Here is a 25927-nt window from a genome sequence, read left to right on the forward strand (position 1 = left end):
ACACTATAATAGAGTTACTATATTTTAGAGTGAAATATAGAGTAAAATTTTATGTACCATTGGAGATGTTCTTACATATTTGTTTGAGATTAATGTACTATTTCTAATATAGTTTACTTTTATATACATATTTTTATATTATATTTATGAAATAGAACACTTTCTCGTGCTCTTAAAATACAACAGTTCTCTTATTTGACGTGTTCATATTAATGTACTATGCTATTTATCATGGTCTATTTTTCTTGCTTGAGAAAAATGTTATATTTTGTTTAGAATGATAGTGTGTACTAATCATTGTTTCATGCTTGTTAATATTTATGATTTGTAATGAAAGAAAGTTAAACATTAATATAATGAACTCATGAATAAGCATGAAGGTATGTTTTGCATTTGTATCATTCATATGAATTTTGGTTTATATGCAATTATCAAAACTAACCATTTACAAAGTAAATTTTATCATTTCGTCAATCACATCCCCACAAGTGTAGATTAACACAAGTTTCTCTTATATACTATTTTCAGATGATTATATAGTACGGTTTAGTATCATAAATATTGTATACAATTTTCAGATTTTAATTTTATTTAAAGATTATAGATATATAATATAGTTTACATTTGGATTAATTAGGTTTAGTGATAACGGTTTAGAGTTTAATATTTAAAAGTTGGGACTAGTTTAGTATTTAGGATTTTTGTGTAGGGTTAGAGTCTTATAATATTTCGGTGATACTGATTACATTTTATATTGAAATTTTTTCTATTTTATCTATTCACTTTACAGTCATTCAGTCACATGACTATATTTTATATTTGGAGTTAGGGTTTAGTAATTAAGGTTTAGTATTTAGAACTTAGAGGCAATGTTGAGTATTTAAGAATGTTGAGTCTGGTTTGAATCGTCCTATACTACTTCAGCAATATGAAATAGAACACTCGTTGCATATGTATGTGGTCATAAATGTGTAATGTCAAAATCTCTTTTTTCTTTCATATATAATAATTTTCAGTCCCTCTTAGCCATATATTATTTGTGATACGTAACATTTATCGAGTAACTGCAAATCCCCTATATATTATTTGAGAAGCATTACAATATTTTTTTGTAGCCACATGTCATTACTAGAATGATTTTTAGAATCCTTAGAGAAATAGGTTGGTCCATTTAAATATATAATAAGTTTTTTATTAAACCACAATAAATACATTATTAAATGTGCTTCATTATTTCCTTAAATAAGATTACGGAATTGCCTAATGTGACTAAAGTATATATAACAATTAATGATTTTTTGAATAATAAAGATTTGATAAAAATAAGTGTGTATTATAATTATATTTTTTTAATTTTAAGTTATTAAAATAAATTAAAAAATCATAGTAACTATATAATAAAAATTTAAAAAAATATTTATATATTATATTTGAATTTTTAAAAACGAGTATAAATTACTAAAACTGTTAAAAGTTTCACATTCAAATTTTGTGATCTATGATTTAAAATTTTTGTTATGACATGATACAAATAATTAAAAAATAATATAAGTTGAAAGTCTCATTTAATAAGTATCAAAAATAAAAGATATATTAATATATGTATCATTTTAAATTAAACTATATGCCATATAAAAATATATAAATATCTTAATTTTGAAATTTATTTTGAACATTTTTTTGATAAAAAATTTGAAAAAATATTGACAGCTTAATTTTTTAAAATATTATAAATTACTTAAACCATTAATTCCACAGTAAAAAATTTGTTATCACTAATTTAAACTTTTTGCTATAACAGATACAAATGATAAAAAAATATGAGCAAAAAGCATCATCTAATAAATATTTATATTAAAATATACCATATATATGTTACTAGCATTTAAATTTAATTATATATCATATCAAATAGAAAAAATATTTTTTCGATTTATAAAATTTATTTATATGTTTGCACCAATTTAATTATATAAGTAGTAGATAATGACTTTTTAATCATTCAATATATATTTATTATTTCATAATATGTTATAAACATATAATATATAAAATAATTTATATATATAATGTTTATTCCGTGCAAGGCGCGGGTCTTAACCTAGTAGAAAGAGTATAATCGGCTCACTTTAGATGTAAATGTTAGATTTTTTATTATGTCAAAATCATTATCATCTATTTAATTTCAAATCCAAATTTGGTAAGATGGCAAATAAACCCTATATTTTAGACTAAAAAAAAATCACATGGGAGAAAATGAGCATTTAGTTCTCCAAGATTAGTTGACAAAAAAAAATCTTCAAGATTCTGAAATCTGCAAGTTTATTTTTCAACTATTGTTTAAGCACACAATAATACCTCAAGTTATAGTTATTATTGGAGTATGATTCAATTATTGTTAATTTGTTATAGTTGACTATGATAAACTGTGATTAGAAGTTTTTTAAAATATTTCATGGAATAGTTAGTTTATTTTCAAAACATGATCGCAATTTTATAGTTAAATCTAAGATGAGCATTTTTTTCCCAAGATTTGGAAATCTACAAGTTTATTTTTCAACTATTGTTTACGCACAATTATACCTCAAGTTAAAGTTATAATGGACTATGAAAAACTATGATTAGAAGTTTTTTGAATGTTTAATGGAATTGTTAGTTTATTTTTAAGTGTGATCACAATTTTAAAGTTAAATCTAGAAATCGAAAAATAAGAATTTAATTCTTCACTATTTGCTATCGACATATTTATTCCCCAATAATCATTATGCAGAATTTTTTGTTTGTCACGGAAACGATTATATCTAATCTATTAAAACAGGAGTACAAAATTAAACTAACCCTGAGTTTTCAATGTTAATTACTTTTGAATGCCACTGAAACTATTATTACTCTTTCCTTAAAATTAGCTTGTCTTTTCCGATCATTTAATGCATATTTCCTCATTTTAATTTATGCATTAAAAACGGAAACAACTTCAAACGTTAAACATATGTGAATTAACTTAATTACATGAAAAATCTCAGGCAAATATAAATATATCTTACCACTGTAACGAAAAAAAATTTCTTCTTCTCCTACAATGAGATGAATCGAATTACTTCAAAAGTAAATCAATGGATTATAACTTTAGTTTAATCTGCAGTTTTCTTCTTGACGTAGAACTTGATATTCCTGTTTAGATAGCGATGGATTATAACTTTAGTTTTTTTTTGAAAAAACTAAAATCATTAATCCAATTATTCTTTCATACATAAATCTAATTAATAATACATATAAAAAGAAGTCACGTTAGTCAAAGCAGCATACATATTATTAATAAAATAGATAAAAGGAAGTTATTTAATAGAGATTTTACATGACTTATAAAATATAAATCAGCTATACCAATCGATGATCTAATCTTTCTGAACTAATCAAATCAATCAATTCAAAATCTAAACAGAATATCTTTGCATTTGTTGAAAAAAAAAAATCTTTACCGATAATAATTAAGTTCTAACCTATAATCACTCTCAAATATTTAATTTACCTATAAAATATAGAAATTGTATCCTATAATTTCGTTAACTTCTACATTTTGGTGAATAATAAATTATCATTAAAAAATTTCCCTATCAATTTTTCTTTGCTAACTTGCGGAAGAGTTCAACATTAATTAAATTATTTGTAAATATTTCAACTGCAAACAATTGAATATATTTGCGTATAGTAGGAGATATTTTGGTAACAATTTAATTGTTGCAAATCAAGGGATTTTATCGTGTAAAGTGTTTAGGTATATTTTCTTCGTTAGGGTTTTACAATCACGTTATATATACATATATATACTGTACCTTGCATATATATATTCAACATCACCTCAATAGCTCCTAAACAATTTTTTTAGTTCGCTTCTTAGAGGTTATAATGTCAACAAACAAGAGTTTTACATTGTTAAACTACTTGAAGCCAAGGTTGAGTAAATGGTGTGTGCAGGTGAAGCTGATTTAATCAAGAAAACAAACCCCTCCCTATGCTGATGAAACAGTCGAAATGGTTTTGGCTGATAAGACTGTAAGTTTTACCTACATTGTTTAAATGTTGGTTATACTTAAAGTTTCTAATCGATTTTTGTGTGTTTACAAGGTCATAAAATCCATGCATCATGCAACAGATCACACATGTTTCGGATCCAGCGAGACCTTATGATAGGAAAGTGGCGTGTGATTGAAAACTTTAAGGTATCCGGTGTGGGTAAAGGAAAATACTCACCATGCTAACTATTAAATAGAATGTTTTATACCTTTCAAAATTTAAGGATATTTTATTTATAGTTTGTATCATGCTAACTATTAGTTATTTATTTGATCATAATTCCAAATTCAACTTTATGTTTCCTATGTATACTATACGTACCTTAAATTATATGTACACCGTCTGTTTTTTTTTTTATAATAGCAACAATTAATACAAACAATCAAAAAAATATACGAAAAAATTAATACCCGCCCGACCGGGCGGGTCAAGATCTAGTTAAACTTATAATGTGTAAAAGGCCTGAGAGAATATAAAGAAAGCTACTACAACTAATAAAGAGATGGACATGTCTAAAGAGTGAAAAGATCCGAAAAACACTTTACATGAAACCCGAAAGCTATTGTTCGAAAGAACGATTGATGATACTCGAATAAACAACGCACGAGGAGTTTGGATGACGTGGTTTCTTTCTTATTCGAATCCAAAATGTGAAATTAACTGCAGGCATCATATTCAAAATATATATTTGAGTAAGGATAATTTATACATCTAAAAAGAATAATCGAGACTTCAACATGCTAAAATGTTGAGAAAAGAAACGTGATTTCGCATAAATGTTACAACTTGTTTGGCCTAAATCATCATATCATTGTTCTAAGCCGTTAACAAGACACCATTGTTGATCACCAAGAAGATTCACATTTGCGAGTTGATCAAAGTTACTAAAACAAGAATCAATGGACGATCACTACAAGAAACTCATAGATAAGCAGAAAAGCTATAGGTTAAGCACAGAGAATCTAAATGCCAAGCGTCCGAAATCACATCACAAGAGGGAATCATACTAAATTAATAAGTCATGATCAGATTGATTTATGTTTAAAAAAAATTGTATCAACTTTTATTACTCAAGAAAGAGTGTGATCACACTATGAACCAATATAATTCTGAAGTGTCTAAAGACAAAGGACAGAGTCTTGGACACTTGGAATACAAAGCTGAAAAACTAAACGGCTCCTTTATTCGTTTCGTCTATCCTCAAGAGCTGCTCACAAGCACGTTAGTAGCCTTAGTGGTCGCAGTCGCTGGGCCTCGGGTAAGAGCTTTTACACTTAACGGACTGTCTGCCTTCTGTCCACACCAAATTTCATAATACGAATCAGTCAAAAGTAACAGACAATAACATAAGTCGTCTTTAAGCCAAAAGAGATGAAGAACAAGAAACTAACCATTCTACAAGTACCAGCCTCCAAATCGCAGACAGGGTACGCCTGAGGGCAGCAGCTAGAGCCATCCTCACAGCAAGTAGCTGACTCATACGGACAACATCCCCAGCTATAGCATTTCCCTTTGTACTCATATAGACAACAACACGTGGACTTGGCTGGACAAGTGTAAGACTTGTCACAAACAACAGGTGAAGGTGGTGGCGGTTTTGGTGGGTTTATGCTAGATGATTTGGTAGGGTAAGAAGCCATCATCGCCACACCACATTTCCCTGACGAATCTTTAATGTTACGTTGGAGCTTAACGTATCCGCTTTCTCCCCAGTTTGATCCCCATGAGTTACGGATAATCCAGTAGTCTTGACCTTCTTGGGAGGTTCCGTATCCCACGGCTACCACTCCATGGTCCAAAGCTGTTCCACATGTTCCTGTAAACACACCCTGAAGAAACAACAAAAACATATGTATATAACATTTAATGAAACTGATAATGCCAAGAACACAAATCATACATGAAGGTTTGTGTTTCGTATATTACAGATTGGTAAAGCTGGAACTCTCGGCCACCGGCTTCGATTGCAACACTGATTGGTTGATGAGCAAGAGCCTTCTTCAAAGACTTCTCATCGTTTTCAGGAACATCCTCAAAACCATCGATTGTAACTACACGAGTGTTTTTCTGTAGATAACAAAACATAGCATAACCCATGAGCCACTAATCAAAAACTATAAAGTAAGCATACCAACATGGAGTCAACCTAGTGTGCCTAAAACTCTTTAATTTTAGTAAGCGTCTAAAGTGCTCTCTAAAGGAAATTTAATTTAACATGACATAGACTTCTCCTAACGAATATACGGACCTAGGGCGAAAACCTTCTAGTCATTCGAAAAACACTACAAAATGTTGTCGTTTCAGCGGTTTATACCTTGTCGGAATTGCACATGTTAACATCAGTGGCTGCATAAGGATAATCTTCCTCTGTGTCAATACCACCGTTGTCAATAATGAACTGGAAAGCATAGTCCATGAGACCACCATTACATCCCTCATTGTAGCTTGTGTCACAATCAACAAGTTCTTGCTCCGACAGTGACACCAGTTTCCCTGTCTTGATCTGGTTTATCCCTTCAACACTCAACAGCTCCAATCGCCGAAAACGCCCAACAACTTCCTATTTATTACAAAAAACCTCTCTTAACACTACACATAAAACGCAATAAATCGCAAACGCAATTCTAAAGAGAGAGAGACTATGAAGTAATACCACATGATCCTTGATCTTTGACTGGAACAACCGCACCCTTGGCTCTCCAGTCAACTTCATCAGGCAACTTATCTCCAACCTTGTGTAGATACCTCTCTGCCTTCGCCGAAACCCTAGTCCTCTCCATCTTCTTCCTCAAGTACATCGCTCGAAACTCCTCGTTGGTCAGATCAGCGAACCGGGTCAACCCGAGTTCGTAACTCTGGTTCGGGACAGAGTTGTGCTCTTGCACGAACCTCACGTTGTCCATGAAGATCTGAAACCGCTGATCCTTCTCTCCTAGTCCATTGTAGTTCTTGTGATTCTCCACAAGCCACCGCTCGAATATATTTCGTTCCATCAGGTTCTGCTCAAGCAACTTCGCCGTGACGCCGCCGAGAGACGAGGAAGCTAGTAACACCGAGAGGATCACGAGAGTAAATCTAATTGTAGTAGACATGGTTTGTTTTGTTAGGTTTCTATGAGATTTGTGAGAACTGTTGCGTCAAAGTATTTATAGGGTAGGACACTTTTGTCTTCGAGAGAGAAGTGGGAAGCGTGAGGGATACATGTGCTCTTCGCATTGGATTTGGGCCTAATGGCTATGACGTGTCATTTTGTTTTTATATTAAAATGATTAAATGCAGTGGATAATTCATAGTTTGATTCAACGAATTTCTCTTGTATATCTTGTTTAAACTTTAGCTATTTAGTTAACTCTTAATTGTCGAAATAATAAATTGATTAAATAACTTCTGATAGTTCTTTTGATAGAAATGTAAATTTCATTACTTTTGTAATTTAGGTTGAATACAATAAATTTGTATTCTAGTTAGCAGATCAGTGTTAAATGTTAATCTCCCAAAAACGATTTGAAAGACTCAAAACACACACATCCTAGAACTAAACTCAATTAAATAAAATCATGCCTAGAACTAATAGAATTTGTATCATACTTTAACATAATATGTTATCATATTATTTTAAAATGTATTTTATTAATAATAACACGTATAAACTCGTTTATTCTTATTACTTTTTATTTATTTATTAAATATTGAGATATCTGGCTAATTGTCCTTTAATATTTATAGCATGTTTCTATCGTTTGGAAAACCTAATTCTAACCTTCATGACATGGTACATTAAAACTCTGCAATCTTTTCTCGGTAGGTACTATGAACCCCTAGGGGACCCATATGGTATCAAAACAAATGATTTAAAAAATACATTTTTGATGTCGTGGTTACAGGTTACAATAACCAAAGAAATATTCTGTTTTTCAATTATTTTTGTTGTTGCTTGCATCGTGACAACATCGTGAAAAGTCTTATATTCCAACTCTGAAAGTAAAACGAGGAACTCTTCGTTCCCAAGTTTTAAAATCCCTATTATGTAATCCTTGTTTCATATTTTGAAATCTCTCTTATCAGTGGCGGTGGCAAAATTTTAATTTACTAGGCCAATTTGATAATAAGTACATTTTACAGGGGGGGCCAATAGATACATTTTAATATTCCAATAGAAAGAAGGATATAATCCTAGTAGTAGTAGTAACCAATATGGGTCATGTGACCCCTTTGGCTACAAGCTACCTCCGCCAATGTCTGTTATATAATCCTCGTTTCATATATTTATACGGTCTTCTATTGGTTACTACTACTAGTAGGATTATATCCTTCTTTCTATGCGGCCCATGCTTTAGCTCAATTATTTAGCTAATGTGATTTTAGGTTGATATATATTAATTACGATGGTTAAATTGTAGTGAAAATAGTATTAAAATAGGGTTCGACTTTCAACAGCCTATACTTGAATATGTACTCTTACTTTATGTTTTTGAGTCTGTGACTACCATATTCGAGTTAAGATTGAGTCGTTTTCATTCGTTTTACAAGCAAGCCAATTGAAATATGGTTGGATGTTTGTTGTTCTAAACGATGTAGTAGCGTCTCTTAGCAGAGTCTTTTGGATTTTTGTTTGAAGAGATCCACGCTATATATAGTTTAATAAATCATGTTAAAACTCTAAACTAGTTACAGTACTGCCCAAGTCTTTATTAAATACTCTCAAGATTGTGAAGATTTCATCTGCATATTCTATACATTACTTGCTCAATAATTCTGGAGTAAATCGAACAATTTAATGTTCTTCCCTAGTTTTAATATATTTTTGGTAAAACCCTAGTTTTAATATTATACTATGATACATGTATCAAGGGCCATTTAGAGGCACATGGATCTTTTAATTTTTCAAGAAGTCAAACAAAAACGCATTGGCTTTGGTTATGTTATTATGTCTTTTGTTTAGTAGTCATAATGATAACATTTATTTTTTTGTCTCGAGAAAATGTAATTCTCATTAAGGTTGAACTGTTCTTGTTTGTTGATGTTGTACAAGTAAAGAAGATAGAGTTCGGTTATATAAGATCATAGGCAACGTGAAAAATGGCCGAACAACGTACAACAATTTTATTAGCTTACAGATTTCATAAACTTTTAAACTAATTAAGATAAACGATGATCACTGCTCTTTATGTTATCAAGGGAAATGATAAATGTTGAACATGTAGCAATGATAATTAAAAAGGAAATGTAAAATCATTTATCAAAGTCTCAGAGTTTATCCCTTGTTTATAAGACACTAGGATCGTGTCCGCGCAGATATTGGGTGAAGTTAAAATTTGTGTATGACCATTGTTGTGGCTGTTTCTGGTTGTTGTTAAAATAGATTTAAAGTAATTATAAGGAATATATGACATTGAGTTTTTTAAGATTGATTGTTCATTTTTTTATGCGAATGAAGTTGGAAGTCAATCGATAGAGATGTAAAAGTAGAGGGGAGTTGATGTTTTTGGTTGTGTATAGTGGTTTTCTGTAGTAATGGAAATTAAATTAACGTGTTGAAAATTAAAAATATGTAAAAGTACTTCGTAATTGAGATATTGTTTAGCATTATGGTGTTTTGAATTTGGAAATAATCTTTTAAAAGTGTGTTTAGGTCTTCCATTAATAAACTAATTAGAAATTTTATGAATTACATTGAAAAAGGGCCCCTTGAAAAAAACTTATGAACTAAAAAACCAGATAAATTGATCGAGAATTTAATACTAAAATTTTGTTGTGTTACTTTCGTAGTATAACGTACCAAATCAAACTATCTCTACGCTTGATTTTGCACTTAATAATTAAGATGTTATGTCCGGATTTTGGACAAATGATTTATTGGATTCCAGAGAGGGGTGATTGGGTTCGTATGTGTTCGAAAAGTCTATAAACGCACAGTAAAGTCATAATTTTGATTTACCTCCAGCAGGTGAGGATCGTTGTGGTTTGATTTGACCATCGTGTTGAGGAAAACGACCCTTTAACGAAAGAAAGAATTAGAAAATGAGTCAGCGAAAGAGAGAGATCTTGAAATGTGGAAATCCAATGATCGAGTAACTTACACGTAATAGTTGTCTCCGCCTTTCTTCTCGTTGCAAATTTCTGAGTGGAAGATGATGTGAATGTTATGTGGAGCTGAGGTTGTTAACCGGTTTGTATCAAATATGCAATGTTACTGAATTTATTCGTATATTTTGTTGATTTGTATTGATGAGACAAAAGATTTTTTTGAACTTTCAGTGCAGCCGGTGATTGTGGCAGGAGATGTGCTACTTGCCTTTTTGATATTATTGTCTATCGAGAAGAACATTTAGGTATTATAATCTGTTGAAGATTTTTATATTTAATGTGATATGTTTAAAATTTGAAAGTCTTGTGTGAATTGAAATAATTAGTTACAGTCATCAAATTGAAGCGAGAGAAAAAAAAAAGAAACAAACAATCCGATAATAAGAGTTCATAATTTGTCTTTGTTCATTACTCTTTGTCTCTGTTTTAAGGAGAAAAGTAACAAAACAACATAATAGATTTTGAATTGCATAACCAAGATTCTGGTGCAAGAACAAACCACTATATTTTTTAAACAGACTTGATAGCTGTTTTTAATCTTTTTATTTTGAGAAATTTAATTTTAAAATAAATATTAGGAGTTATATTAGTCTACATTTTGATCCGCGCTTCAAAAGCACGAGTTTTTTGGTTAATAAAAATGTGATACGAATAGTATTTTTTATTATGATTTATATTATTAAGTTATTATATAAAATATTTTTAAAAAAATTATATAATTTGTCAATTCTTTTATTTGAAATTTTGTGTGTACACTCTTATCTCACAACATCATCTTTATATTTTTATGCATTAGATAAGAGTTAAATTTGTTGGCATATTTTAGACTAATTTAAAAATATATATTTGCAGGGGTTACAAAATAAATAGAATATAAATGTAGTTTCTAAATGTAATTATATTTCTTTAAGTTGGACACAACCTTTATTAACTGGACATGTTCCTAATTTAATAGTATTGACTTGAATTAGTAAAATAAATAGGGATTTTTAATAAATTTTCCAGTTCATATATATATTATTTATTTTAAAGTTCATACATATTTTTTTAATAATAGTGCTTTTAAAAAACAATTGTTTGCTTCGTCTGTGGCTGCAATACATGCGTGTTACACGGTATATAATTCCAAACATAAACATTTTCAATCTATATCCCTGGATCTATATTCAATGGTCTTATTGATTATTAAGACACATTATAAATTTGAATCCATGAAGTCCAAAGAAGAAGGACAATCTTGTTATCAAAACAGATTTCAAAGATTTGTTTAAACGTTATTGGGTTATGCTGGTGTTGGGCCAAAGGATTAGTATTAGTATTATTATTAGGGCTGTTAAATTCGTAATGATGTGGAGGTATGATTGGATGAGAATATTTTATCTTATGTGGCGCTTCTAATTGAGCTCTAAATTAGTCCCTTTTATATATTGAAAAAGGGCCCCTTGAAAAAAACTTATGAACTAAAAAACCAGATAAATTGATCGAGAATTTAATACTAAAATTTTGTTGTGTTACTTTCGTAGTATAACGTACCAAATCAAACTATCTCTACGCTTGATTTTGCACTTAATAATTAAGATGTTATGTCCGGATTTTGGACAAATGATTTATTGGATTCCAGAGAGGGGTGATTGGGTTCGTATGTGTTCGAGAAGTCTATAAACGCACAGTAAAGTCATAATTTTGATTTACCTCCAGCAGGTGAGGATCGTTGTGGTTTGATTTGACCATCGTGTTGAGGAAAACGGCCCTTTAACGAAAGAAAGAATTAGAAAATGAGTCAGCGAAAGAGAGAGATCTTGAAATGTGGAAATCCAATGATCGAGTAACTTACACGTAATAGTTGTCTCCGCCTTTCTTCTCGTTGCAAATTTCTGAGTGGAAGATGATGTGAATGTTATGTGGAGCTGAGGTTGTTAACCGGTTTGTATCAAATATGCAATGTTACTGAATTTATTCGTATATTTTGTTGATTTGTATTGATGAGACAAAAGATTTTTTTGAACTTTCAGTGCAGCCGGTGATTGTGGCAGGAGATGTGCTACTTGCCTTTTTGATATTATTGTCTATCGAGAAGAACATTTAGGTATTATAATCTGTTGAAGATTTTTATATTTAATGTGATATGTTTAAAATTTGAAAGTCTTGTGTGAATTGAAATAATTAGTTACAGTCATCAAATTGAAGCGAGAGAAAAAAAAAAGAAACAAACAATCCGATAATAAGAGTTCATAATTTGTCTTTGTTCATTACTCTTTGTCTCTGTTTTAAGGAGAAAAGTAACAAAACAACATAATAGATTTTGAATTGCATAACCAAGATTCTGGTGCAAGAACAAACCACTATATTTTTTAAACAGACTTGATAGCTGTTTTTAATCTTTTTATTTTGAGAAATTTAATTTTAAAATAAATATTAGGAGTTATATTAGTCTACATTTTGATCCGCGCTTCAAAAGCACGAGTTTTTTGGTTAATAAAAATGTGATACGAATAGTATTTTTTATTATGATTTATATTATTAAGTTATTATATAAAATATTTTTAAAAAAATTATATAATTTGTCAATTCTTTTATTTGAAATTTTGTGTGTACACTCTTATCTCACAACATCATCTTTATATTTTTATGCATTAGATAAGAGTTAAATTTGTTGGCATATTTTAGACTAATTTAAAAATATATATTTGCAGGGGTTACAAAATAAATAGAATATAAATGTAGTTTCTAAATGTAATTATATTTCTTTAAGTTGGACACAACCTTTATTAACTGGACATGTTCCTAATTTAATAGTATTGACTTGAATTAGTAAAATAAATAGGGATTTTTAATAAATTTTCCAGTTCATATATATATTATTTATTTTAAAGTTCATACATATTTTTTTAATAATAGTGCTTTTAAAAAACAATTGTTTGCTTCGTCTGTGGCTGCAATACATGCGTGTTACACGGTATATAATTCCAAACATAAACATTTTCAATCTATATCCCTGGATCTATATTCAATGGTCTTATTGATTATTAAGACACATTATAAATTTGAATCCATGAAGTCCAAAGAAGAAGGACAATCTTGTTATCAAAACAGATTTCAAAGATTTGTTTAAACGTTATTGGGTTATGCTGGTGTTGGGCCAAAGGATTAGTATTAGTATTATTATTAGGGCTGTTAAATTCGTAATGATGTGGAGGTATGATTGGATGAGAATATTTTATCTTATGTGGCGCTTCTAATTGAGCTCTAAATTAGTCCCTTTTATATAGTAGGATTGAAAAGGTCATTTTTCAATCTAATCTATGTTTTCTTCTTATTATCAACGTAACAACGTTACTATCCCCTTGACAAAAAAAATCAACGTTACTATCCATGAGAGAAAGAGAGAGAGAGAGAAGTGAATGTGCCTTTTAAATTCTTAGCTTAATCCACGAGCCCAATTGCAAGATAAATACTTCTGACCCCAGTGACTTACGTTGGGTTATCAAAGACCATGATTGCCTCCTTTATCTATCTATATACTGGGCCAATACTTCTTCTTATACTTCCCTTGATTCTATAAGTTCTAACTAAAATGATGATCGTTTATAGGTACTAGAGCCATGTCCTTCAGATTTATTGGGCTATAAATATTTTTAAACAAGATGAATGTTTCATTAAGCTTTGTCTAGGATCAATCGTTTTCATTAAATATTTTAAATCAGCCCAGGCCATGAGGTATCCATGGCTTCGGTTTCGTGTGTGTTTGTTATACATATACGTACTAGTGCTTTTAATTGTAAGTCGAATACAACCGGACATAATTATCGCAAATACCTTGTCAACTATGGAAGAAATCAAGTTTATTGGCTAATCCATCTCGGAGTATAAACAGATTTTAAAGAGTTAACAGCGAGATTTGTTTGACAAATAGTTCCTTTGCTTTTGCACGACCAAAGCATGGTATATTAGATTCAGCGGTACGCAATTACATACTGTCTATATGAATTTATATAGTATGATTTATTTATTTTTATTTATAGTATATGATTAATCATTGTTTTCCGTGATGTTCGACTTATTAATATTTAAACCGTATGTGACGTGTGATAGATTATATACATGCATGCATGCATCCTCTTGTTTCTTTCTGTCTAGCATACAGAGCGAGAGAGCAGTGCACAAAGAATAAAAGTACAAACAATGGGGGGAAATAGATTGGATAAACGCACCACATCGAAAAAGAACCTATGAACCTATCCAAGAGTGGCAGTAATTGTTAGGAATGTGGGAATCAAATCCAATTTTATAATGGAATAAATATTATAAGTTGTGTTTCGAATATTGTTTTTTGTTATAACACAAAAACATATAGACAGAGGGTGAATGAGCTGGGAAGCACGTGTGATGAGAGGATAGAGAAGCACTTGCAACAACGACAGTGCAGGGTTGACCGGAGACAGTAGGGTCGTGTGGGTCGTGGAGACGCGTGTACCTCACTTCCTCTCCACTGGAGAACGACGACGTTCATATTTTCAAACTACTGTATGGCGGGAAAAGTGTCAATTTCGACCCAAACTATTTCAGTCGTGCCAAATACGACCCGAACAATTGATTAGTGCCAAATACGACCTCAACTCAATTATAATTCAAAAAAACTACCTGAACTTCTTAAAACGTGCCTAAATCTACATTGACTCTAACAGAAGTTAGTCAACCGTTAACAAGATAAAACGACGTCGTTTGATATACGAGGAAAAGTGCCAATTTCGACCCCAACACTCTCAATCGTGCCAAATAAGACCCGAACAAATGGTCAGTGCCAAAAACGACCTCAACTCAATTATAATTAAAAAAAAAATTATCCAATTTTTTTTCTAAAACGTGTCTAAATCTACATTAACTCTAACAGAAGTTAATCAACTTTTAACAAAGATAAGACGATGTTGTTTTCATATATGTATTTTTTTTAAAATATGTTCATTTCGGGATTCAAATCCGTGCTGGGATACCCTTTTAAATGGGCACACTAACAACAAGATAAAAGTAACTTTTTAAAATCACCAAAGTTTTAAATTGGATAAGATGAACAAGAATAGTAGTTTATATAATGGAGAATTTCAATTTGTAATAATATTTCAAAAAATTATTTTAGTCTAGTTGTTAGTGTGCCCCTTTAAAAGGATATCCCAGCACGGATTTGAATCCCGAAATGAACATATTTTTAAAAAAAATACATATATCAAAACAACATCGTCTTATCTTTATTATTACTTTTTCTGATTTATATAAATACATTAACGTGTTTTTCTTATTTATCATATCTTTAATAAAATTATATCTTACTAAAATATAAATAATAAAATATTTATTATTATATGATCTTAAATATGCTTACAACTTTGAATTTATTTATACAATTTTCTTATATAAATTATTTTTAATTTTTAAAATTAAGTGGGAATTTTTTTAGTTTTCAAAGTTGATATTATATATTTTGATATTTTGTTCAAAAATGTTAAGAGGCCTTTTACCTTTCTTTCACTAAGATATGTTGTACAAAATATTAGACAAATTAAACAATAACTAAAATATATAAAGCAATCACCAAAGTTTTAAATTGGATAAGATGAACAAGAATAGTAGTTTATATAATGGATAATTTCAATTTGTAATAATATTTCAAAAAATTATTTTAGTCTAGTTGTTAGTGTGCCCCTTTAAAAGGATATCCCAGCACGGATTTGAATCCCGAAATGAACATATTTTTTAAAAAAATACATATATCAAAACAACATCGTCTTATCTTTGTTAAAAGTTGATTAACTTCTGTTAGAGTTAATGTAGATTTAGACACGTTTTAGAAAAAATTGGATAATTTTTTTTTAAATTATAATTGAGTTGAGGTCGTTTTTGGCACTGACCATTTGTTCGGGTCTTATTTGGCACGATTGAGAGTGTTGGGGTCGAAATTGGCACTTTTCCTCGTATATCAAACGACGTCGTTTTATCTTGTTAACGGTTGACTAACTTCTGTTAGAGTCAATGTAGATTTAAGCACGTTTTAAGAAGTTCGGGTAGTTTTTTTGAATTATAATTGAGTTGAGGTCGTATTTGGCACTGATCAATTGTTCGGGTCGTATTTGGCACGACTGAAATAGTTTGGGTCGAAATTGACACTTTTCCCACTGTATGGCCATAGATTGCTTAGTCAGTATATTGGTAATTTTAGAAAAAGTTATGCTTTTTAGTTTTTAGCCAGGTATATACTATTCTTGAATGGAGATTATTACAACATACTAAATTAATTTATTTTCGTCTTCAGTGTTTGAATTAGTGATTGAAATGATTTTATTTTTTGTAGTCATCGAATACAAACACCAGTTAACTATCCACACATATGGTAGTGTTTTATTGTTTTAATTTTCTTTCTTTTCATAGGATAAAAAGAAGAGAATAACACGATGTTGCAATTTTATACTGTAATTTAACTGAATGAAAATTTAGGTGAACAAAAAAGACAAACATAGTGAATCTTTATTATTATTGTTATTTTATATACATGTAAAATGGTAAACCATGTTGTCTGATCTACGAACATTATCATCAGTGAAATTTTTAATTAAAATAACTTTAAAGAAATATAGAAAAGAAATAAAAAAACATTTTTTCATCTGAGTTATTAGAAAACATTTACTAGAACCCTTTTCTCCAAATGTGATTTTATGATGGGTTGATGTTTTAGTTATTTAAAATTTAATTATAAAATCTAATTATATTTAAAATATTATTAATATAATTTCTAAAACAATGAATGTGCTCTAAGTGTCATACTGTATCAAGAGTTTGTCAATAAACTCTTTAGCCGTGAATTTTTTTTTTGAAAAAAATATTATTCTATATCTATCTATACTATTATTTATAAAGTGATTTTGCTGATTTGTCATCCTCCCTATAGTTTTAGTTTATTTGCTTATTTGTCATATTTTCCATAATTTTAGGTAATTTTGGTTATTTATCATATGCTTGATAATTCTAATTAATAGTTTTACTTAATAAATCTATAATGTTGCTAGATTATAATATATATTTAACCAATTGTTATCTTTTTGTTCACACGATAATATTATAAAAAAACCTATTATAGTTTAGTTTATGTCATATTAAGTGACGTCCTATTGCTTTGGATATCTTATGTATATTTTTTTATTATGTGGTTCTTTCTGGTTTTGTTCATAATGAATCTTCTATCCTGTTTTTTTCAGTGGCTATGGAAATAGAAGAAGGATTATATTGTCTAGATAAATATAATTGTATTCTCTTATGTTTTTTTTACTTGAGTTTCTTTTAGTTTGTAGCATCACTATTTTGTTATATGAATTTTTGGACTTTGGGCTTCGGTTGTCCAAGAACAAGAAAAAGAAGAAGATCTAAAATCAAGGAGCGCAAAATACATAGAAGATGTCGTCCAATCACGAGAAGGTTGAATGATTAAATTGATGTATTATTCAATTCACTTAGCTTTATGTTTGTTTAGATGTTTTGTTTGTTTTTACCTAATTGAGTTATTCTTAGTTGTTTGATTTTACCTAAAGGTAAATTTCACGTTGATGGCCACCTTAAATTCTCCATCTCAATAGTTAAAAAGAAAAACCTATAGTGTACAGTGTACATGTAAGTTCTTGGTCTTATGGACGTTATTTGTGTGAATCCTGAGTAAATAAAAATGTATGAGCTCAAAATTAAAACAAGGCATGAACTTTATACCTGACTTGATCAATTGGTTGGTTATGGTAATGATACAAATTTACAGATTGTATTAGTTAGTTAATTAAACAAATATACTCTAATATAAAATTGTGTATCCTGAGTAAATAAAAATGTATGAGCTCAAAATTAAAACAAGGCATGAACTTTATACCGACTTGATCAATTGGTTGGTTATGGTAATGATACAAATTTACAGATTGTATTAGTTAGTTAATTAAACAAATATACTCTAATATAAAATTGTGATATTATTAGTTTCAAATTGATATTTTTGATCTGAACTATCACAATAAAAAAAGTAATTAGAGTCATTCTACATTTAATGAATAATTATCTTTATTTATAATGCTTAATAATTAGATAATTATATTTACTCATTATGTAGATAATTATATATTAATATACAACAATAAAACCACCCAAAAATAAAAGGTAAGCTTGCATAAATAATAATCGAGTAAAAGAAAATTTAATTATATATTATCATTATCTAAAAAAATATTAATTAACCTGTTATTATCCAAAATCAATACAAGCTGATATATATATACATATATATATCTTTATATATTTATCAAAGTAATATAATTGTAGATACAAACAATAATCTTATCAGTTTTTAGTATAAAAATGTTTAGACAAAAAAAATATTATATCATATAGTTTTATTATGAGGAAAATATATTTCTATTAAAGATATACTTAAATGTGACATATAAAATTTGGTGATAAAATTAAGGTCGTTGAAGAGTTTCCTAAAATATAGATGAAAGCAATATAATTAAAAAAGTGATGATTTTTAAATAAATAATACATGTTTAAATTTTATAAAATGCTTATATCTGCATACGCGGACACAACACCTAGTTTTTTATGATTAAATAGTATAATATGTAAACATAGATATAGGAAAGAAAAGAAGAGAAGTAAAATGAGATAAAAATAATCGAATTATATTGATTGTGGTTCCACTAGTTTCTTCACTGTGAAATGATGGATGATACGTGTCGAGCAACTGAACGAATATTCCATGAGTCCATGACTTCCATTGGAGGTATAGTATTTTATGTATCATGAATTCGTTGCCTAATTGATTCTCATAACATTAGCATTTAGTACACCTACGTGTGTGTGTGAACTTACTACTAGCTAGACATATGTACCAAGGGCTAAAAGAAAACTTATAATATCATAAATTCATATGTAATGTATAGGTGGAAAACGAGCTAGGGAAGAGAAGGCGAAGCTGGACCAGTTAGGAAGGAGAGGACGAAGCTGGACCAGCTTAGGAAACAGAGGACGAAGCTGGACCAGCTTCGAAACACTCCTGTCTTCGTTCTTTGACCTTTGACTTGCTCCACTACCACATGCATGAGAGACCGTGTCAATTATTCTGAGATCTATTTATTTTACGTCGGTTTTGAATGAACTACGGTTTAATAATAGAGTTTTCGAGTTTTGGCGTCAAATTATATAACAACACGTCGTATTAGATCAAACACTAGTACACTGACGCATCTTCATTGTTTTCTTTTACTTGTCAATTGTTTTCCTCTAACTGCCTTTAATTTGTCATCAATCATTAATGTTATATTCATAGCTACATCTACATTCACCTCACTAAATACGTTAAAATATGTGCAAATGATTCTAGTTTGTTTTTGTTATTATAAGAAATAATTGTCATCAATCATTAATGTTATATTCATAGCTACATCTACATTCACCTCACTAAATACGTTAAAATATGTGCATATGATTCTAGTTTGTTATTATAAGAAATAAAGGTAATAGGCATGATATATATAAGATCATCTTCATTCCAACTGCATAATATACTATAAAATGAAGTGAAAAATTCAGTCATAAACAAACAAAAAAGCATTACTCCATTTTTAGAGTACTGATTTTTTTTCTTTCATGATAGCATTTTTCATTCTATTTTGCAGTAAATTATGCAATTGGATTGGAAATGCCCTAAATTATATAGTTTTGTTTTGTTTGCCGGAGATTTTAAATCCTATAAATCATAAGGAACATGCTGGCTCTAGCCATGGAGATCTTAACCATAATATATAGGTTTTGACATAAATATACATATATAAACCGAATCATTCGATATCTGAATTTTAATTTCAAAATACATAATTTTGAAACGTTTTAAACAATACCAGAATCAGACTATCTATATATGATGATTTCGAACAATACTATTTGTACTAAAACAATGTTTAGAATTTAGACAAGAGTATTTATATATTTAAATTAATTGTATAGCATTGCTAAATTTAAATTCTATTTTCCGGTAAGAGATTCTTTGTTTCACCGGGAGAGGATACAATGCATATGACTACCAAAACATTCAACAGAAGTAACAAAAGCAAAAATACATAAAAGCTTCTTAGTTGTTCCCATGAGAACAATGCAATGACAGACCGGAAGATTCTGCCCCTTTGTTGTTCATCACTTTCTTGTCTGCACATAAACTTAAATTTATAAAGAAATTATCAATAAATTAAAATCAGAAGAATTTGATAAGAAATATTAAGGTCCATTACATAAGAAGTTATTAAGGTCCAAGTCCACGTCACGAGTTTATTTTGATTTCAATGTATTTGTCGTGTAATATCTGTCTTCATTCGATAATTTATTTTAGACAAACAAAACCCTCCACTGACAAAATTAAAATTCATTTATTTACACATTTCTCTTTCGGTATATAGAGAGCATCAGATCTCTACACACTGTGTCGTGAGAAACAAGATTTGGTTTCAAAATGTGATTATGTTAGCTAGTTTCTTTTGAATTGATAGCAGTAATTTTGAAGGCAACTTTTACAAAAGTCTCAATAAAGTTATCGCTGAAGTTTCTACCCTACTTAACGCCAACACATAAAACATATCTTAAATTTCACTACTTTGAATGTTTGTAAATAATTGAGTGAAGTCTAGATACTAAAGCGCCATATCAAATCGATCTATGGTTTCGAGTTTCGAGTCTCAACTACTACTAATATAGCTAGTCATTGACTTATCGAATCAATAATAAAGGAGATGAGATAAAGTTACTAACTAGTTTTTGAATCAGATGAGCTGCAGACTAGAGAATAGCTAATATTCTATGACGACTTTCGTCTCTAGATTTTGTAGAATTAGGTGTTTCTAACTTTCTAAGACTTCGAAGTAAAAATATTGTTTCATTATGAAGAAAAATAAAAACAAAAAACACAAAACCAATGAACAAACTGAGATAAGTAAAGAAAAAAAAAACAATAGTATTCCCATTTCCCTTTGAAATTGTTAGATGTTTTGAACCTTTTGTTTTTTTGTGTCGTTAAATTAAATGCTCTTTTTTTTAACTTAAATCTTGTAGTTTTTTTTAAACTTTGGGTATCATGCTTATGGAGAGATCCAAACTAATTTCCAAAAAATGGTGCGATCCACAGATGAATTTTCACTACGAATATTCGAATGAACCGTAAAATAAGTCCACGAGATGAATTATGGTGTGGACCCGAATTGTTTGGCAATCTCAAAATCTCCTACCACTAGACCATCACCTCATGGTTTGAAATCTTGTAGTTGAAGAAATAGTACAAAAGTAGTTAGACAAATAAACGGAAGAAATTCAAGATTTACCACAAATGACTAGGTTAAATCTCTTAATTGAGATGATAAGTCTAAGATGTATTGTGATTAAGATTAGTGAAAGTTGTTGCTGAGAAAATTTTAGTTTAGATGAAGGCATTGATAGAGATACGTGCAAAAAGAAAGTGGGGTTATATTAGAATACGTGAATCAGAAACGAGTCAAAGTTTTTGCCGTAAAAGAAAAAACAGTCAAGGCTTTTAGATTTGGTTGTATTATTATGGCTAGGCGGTGTGATTATCACGGGTCCTTGATGTTAACTTAAGTAAGTGGACGTTGTCTTCCCTGGGACCTTCTGCGTTCCTAGTCGTTCGCAATTCACTGATTTAGTTTGACCAAATTATAATTCGAGATCTGATTTTTAATACACACATCAGTGTTTTGGTGGTTGTCTGTATAGTGATTAAAAGCGATCGAAACTTGAAGCTTGCGACTGAAAAAAGTTTGTTATGTCATGATTATTCATAATTGAGATTTCTACATACGCAAACGTTAATTAAGCTCGTATATTATGGAAAAATATTAACAAATATTTACGATTAAATGTTACTATTATATTGTTTTAATTGCTATCCATCCATCCAGGCATCCATGCAGTGAACTGAATTTTCCTGCAACATGTTTGATATGTAAGAAAAAAAAACAACATTTCAATGGCATCTGGATTCTCATATTATTGTTTTACATGTATTTGGTGATTTCCAAAAAAATTATCGATGCGTAAGCTTATCAAAAGATACAACTACTATACCATTGCCAAATGGCATATTATGTTTTTTTAGTAAAATATGAAGCTATGATATTTTTTAAAGCCAAAATGGGAAAAAATAAAATCAAGATTGATGGAAATGAATTTGATACGTAGGATTTGGTATCATAATTTCAGCATTTCAGAACTATTGTTGAAAGAATTGGTTTCTTATGCAGTGTAAAAATTATAGGTCCATGCAAAAAGTGCTATCCATCCATTCACATAAATCGCATAAGAGAAAGATTATATACGAAAGAAAATAATTGAAATCAACCATTATATATCTTGCAGGCTAACCCATTAATTTCTTTTCTATGCTACTATAATTTATTGGACGTATAATAAACACACAAATACACTCTGTAAGATAATCATAATACATAATTGTATATCATTCACATAAACCTTAAGCTTCACTTCTAAGATGCCACTTTTTCCCCCTTAGGATATATATTACGTAGGTGGCATCTTATTCTTAATGATGTTCGATTAAAAATTTAAACATATTTAATTTAAAAATTCCAGCAGTTTTTCCAACGTTATAAAGGCACACGTGTGGGCTCAGCTCACAGCCAGATAAGGTTACCATCTTCTTCTTCTTCTTCCTCATACTCTCACGACATTCTTACCTTCTTTCTCTCTGAACGCTTAAATGCCGAGAAGTTTAGAGCCGTTGGATCTTGGAATCCAGATACCGTACCATTTCAGATGTCCAATCTCATTAGAGCTGATGCGCGACCCAGTCACCGTCTGCACCGGTCAAACCTACGATCGAACAAGCATCGAATCATGGGTCTCCACCGGTAACAACACCACGTGTCCAGTCACACGCGCTCCTTTGTCCGACTTCACACTCATCCCAAACCACACTCTCCGCCGTCTCATCCAAGAATGGTGCGTCGCTAACCGCTCCAACGGCGTCGAGCGTATCCCCACACCCAAACAGCCAGCTGATCCCACCTCCGTTCGCGCTCTCCTCAGCCAAGCCTCCGCGACTTCCGGAGCTCACGTCTCGGCTCGCTCACGCGCCGCCGCTCTCCGTCGTCTACGTGGCTTCGCGCGGGACTCCGAGAAGAACCGCGTTTTGATCGCGGCTCATAACGCTAAAGAGATTCTGATTAGGATCTTGTTCTCCGACGATATCGATTCATCGGAGTTGGTCTCTGAATCGCTCGCTCTTCTCGTTATGTTCCCGATGACGGAGCATGATAAATGCGTTTCGATCATTTCGGATCCGGGTCGGGTCGAGTTTTTAACCCGGTTACTGTTCGATTCCTCGGTGGAGACACGTGTCAACGCAGCCGCGTTGATCGAGATGGCGGTTACAGGATCGAAGGAAACGGTTTCGAGTTCCGAATCCATTTTCGAAGGAGTCCTCGATCTTCTACGCAATCCGGCGTCGTCGTACCCGCGGCGAGCTCTCAAGATCGGAATCAAAGCTTTGTTCGCGCTCTGCCTCTCGAAGAACACGCGCCACGTCGCGGTCTCGGCCGGCGCGCCGGAGATTCTGATCGACAGGCTCGCGGCGGGGTTAGACAGGTGCGACACGGAGCGAGCGTTAGCGACGGTGGAGATTCTCTGCCGATCTCCGGAGGGATGCGCGGCGTTCGGGGAGCACGCTCTGACGGTTCCGGTTCTTGTCAAGACGATTCTGAGGGTTTCTGATAGGGCGACGGAGTACGCGGCGGGGGCGCTGCTGGCGCTTTGCACGGCGGAGGAGAGGTGGAGAGACGAGGCGGCGGCGGCGGGAGTGGTGGTTCAGTTGCTGCTGATGGTGCAGAGTGAGTGTACGGAGAGGGCGAAGAGGAAGGCGCAGAAGCTGCTGAAGCTTCTGAGAGACTCGTGGCCTGACTACTCCTTCGCTAACTCCGATGATTTCGCCTGCAGCGAAGTGGTCCCCTTTTGATTTTTTAAAATTAATTTTCTTTTTATTGTTTCAACAGTAAATTAATTTTATTTAGTCTTTTTATATTTTCTGATAAAATAGAAGGAAGTGTGGTCATTTCTTATGTGTATTTTGATGGAAAATGTGAATTAAGAAAAGAAAAAAAATACAGAAGTTTTGATGAGCATAAGTTAGGTTATATGCAGTTGGAGGAGAAGAACCCTAATATCTCTCTCTCAACCAAGCACGCCGCCAAGCCCCCGTCTGGTCTAGATCCGCCGTTCTCCGGTGTTTGGCGCTCCTCGCCGGCACCGGAGATGATTTTCTTGTCTTCTTTCATCTATGGCTGTAGCAGTTGGTGGTTCTTAGGTTGCTCTCCGGCAACATCTCTTCCCCATCAGGTTCATGCTCGTTTGAGGAACAAGGAGGTTTAGAGGTTTGTCTTTTGTCTTGTTTAAAGAGGATATCGTGTCTCTAGCGCCGGTGAAGTTCGATGGATGGAACCAGTTTCGAGTTTCCTCAGATCTGTGTACTCTGATCTTGTTTCTCTCGGGAGTTTGAATCTAAAGCTTCTCTATTGGGTTTTAGTGGTTGTCTTCGGTCTTGTTTCAGTAACGGTGTAAGCGGTGGGGTAACGGTGGCGTAGTGTTGTGTGGTGAGCAGAACAGGCCTACATCCTTCAGAAGTTTCAGATATCCTGTCACCTCTCCATATCAGTTAAGGAGTCCTTCTCCCGGCTTTTTAATAAGTGTTTCTCCCGGATGGTCTTATGTTTCTCTGTTCCTCGGTGGCTTCGTTCGTTGAAGCAATACAGAGAGGTTGAGGTCTTAGGCCTGCCGACGAAGGTTTGGTTGAGAAGGGGCATTTAACCTCAGGTGTTTGTTTCCTCTTGAATTTGGTAGGTTTTGTGGTTCTGGCTTGGTATCGTGAACTGGAGGTTCAGGTATGTTGAGTTTGGTTTCGTTGTATTGGTCACTGCATCGCTCACTCTCTCTTGTGCTTGTATGGGTTTCGGCAAGAGTTCCGGCTGTTTCAATGATTAAAGGACTTTCTTCTTTCTCCTGGTCTAGGATTGTTTATGGGTTTAGATGCAGGAGTGTAGTTTTATCTAGTGATAATTGTAGTTGTTATGTGTTGCCCGTTGTTTGGGTTCTAGATTCTCTTTTGTGAGCTAAGTTTCCGGGGATTGTAATGTGTTTCCGCCGGTTTGGATTCCATCCTTGTATGTTTCTCAGTTTTATAAATTAAATTCAGATGGAAAAAAAAAGTTAGGTTATATGCATTATATTGAAGTGTAAGTCACTAATGTCTCTTCATATTGATTGGCTTTTTGAGTTGGGAAAAGTTGTTAAAAAGCAAATGGAAGATATGCTAAAGTCTTTAAAGTTATCCTTTCGTTTTCCTCTTTTAGTCTAAAGGCTAGTCAACTTTCTGCATTACAGTTATTAAAACAGGTTGTTCAGATTTAACCCATTGAGTGGTGTGACTTTGTAGTGAAATGTCATTATAGTGTATTTTCTGCTTTATATGATGTAGAGCTCTTGTTGATTTATCTTCTTTGTTGTGTTTCTAGCATACTTTTCTTTCCTTATAGTATTTGTTAATATTTCAGTTACACATTATTTGATGGACCCATAACACTTATGAAAATCAATCATTCGGCTACATGGTCAAACTTACAAAAGATTCAATACATTGACGATGGCTTGTTTCATTACAACAATCGTTTTTAAA

General features: G+C 31.6%; 1 protein-coding gene, 1 long non-coding RNA gene and 1 pseudogene across 2 annotated transcripts; 2 read left to right on the forward strand and 1 right to left on the reverse strand.

Moving 5' to 3' along the window:
* The first annotated feature begins 1901 nt into the window (after positions 1 to 1901).
* LOC117132538 lies at positions 1902 to 4426 on the forward strand. Its single transcript, XR_004456168.1, has 2 exons — positions 1902 to 4053; positions 4126 to 4426. It is a non-coding gene; the product is annotated as an uncharacterized LOC117132538 (long non-coding RNA).
* Positions 4427 to 5085: 659 nt separating this feature from the next.
* Positions 5086 to 14886, reverse strand: LOC103837297 (annotated as a pseudogene).
* Positions 14887 to 16374: 1488 nt separating this feature from the next.
* Positions 16375 to 24398, forward strand: LOC103837304 (U-box domain-containing protein 25). Its single transcript, XM_033292834.1, has one exon. It carries the CDS (start codon positions 22961 to 22963, stop codon positions 24212 to 24214), a length of 1254 nt encoding a protein of 417 aa, XP_033148725.1. The 5' UTR covers positions 16375 to 22960; the 3' UTR covers positions 24215 to 24398.
* Positions 24399 to 25927: the final 1529 nt, after the last annotated feature.

The sequence above is a fragment of the Brassica rapa genome, chromosome A01, assembly GCF_000309985.2.
Source record: "Brassica rapa cultivar Chiifu-401-42 chromosome A01, CAAS_Brap_v3.01, whole genome shotgun sequence".
Classification (NCBI taxonomy): Eukaryota; Viridiplantae; Streptophyta; class Magnoliopsida; order Brassicales; family Brassicaceae; genus Brassica; species Brassica rapa.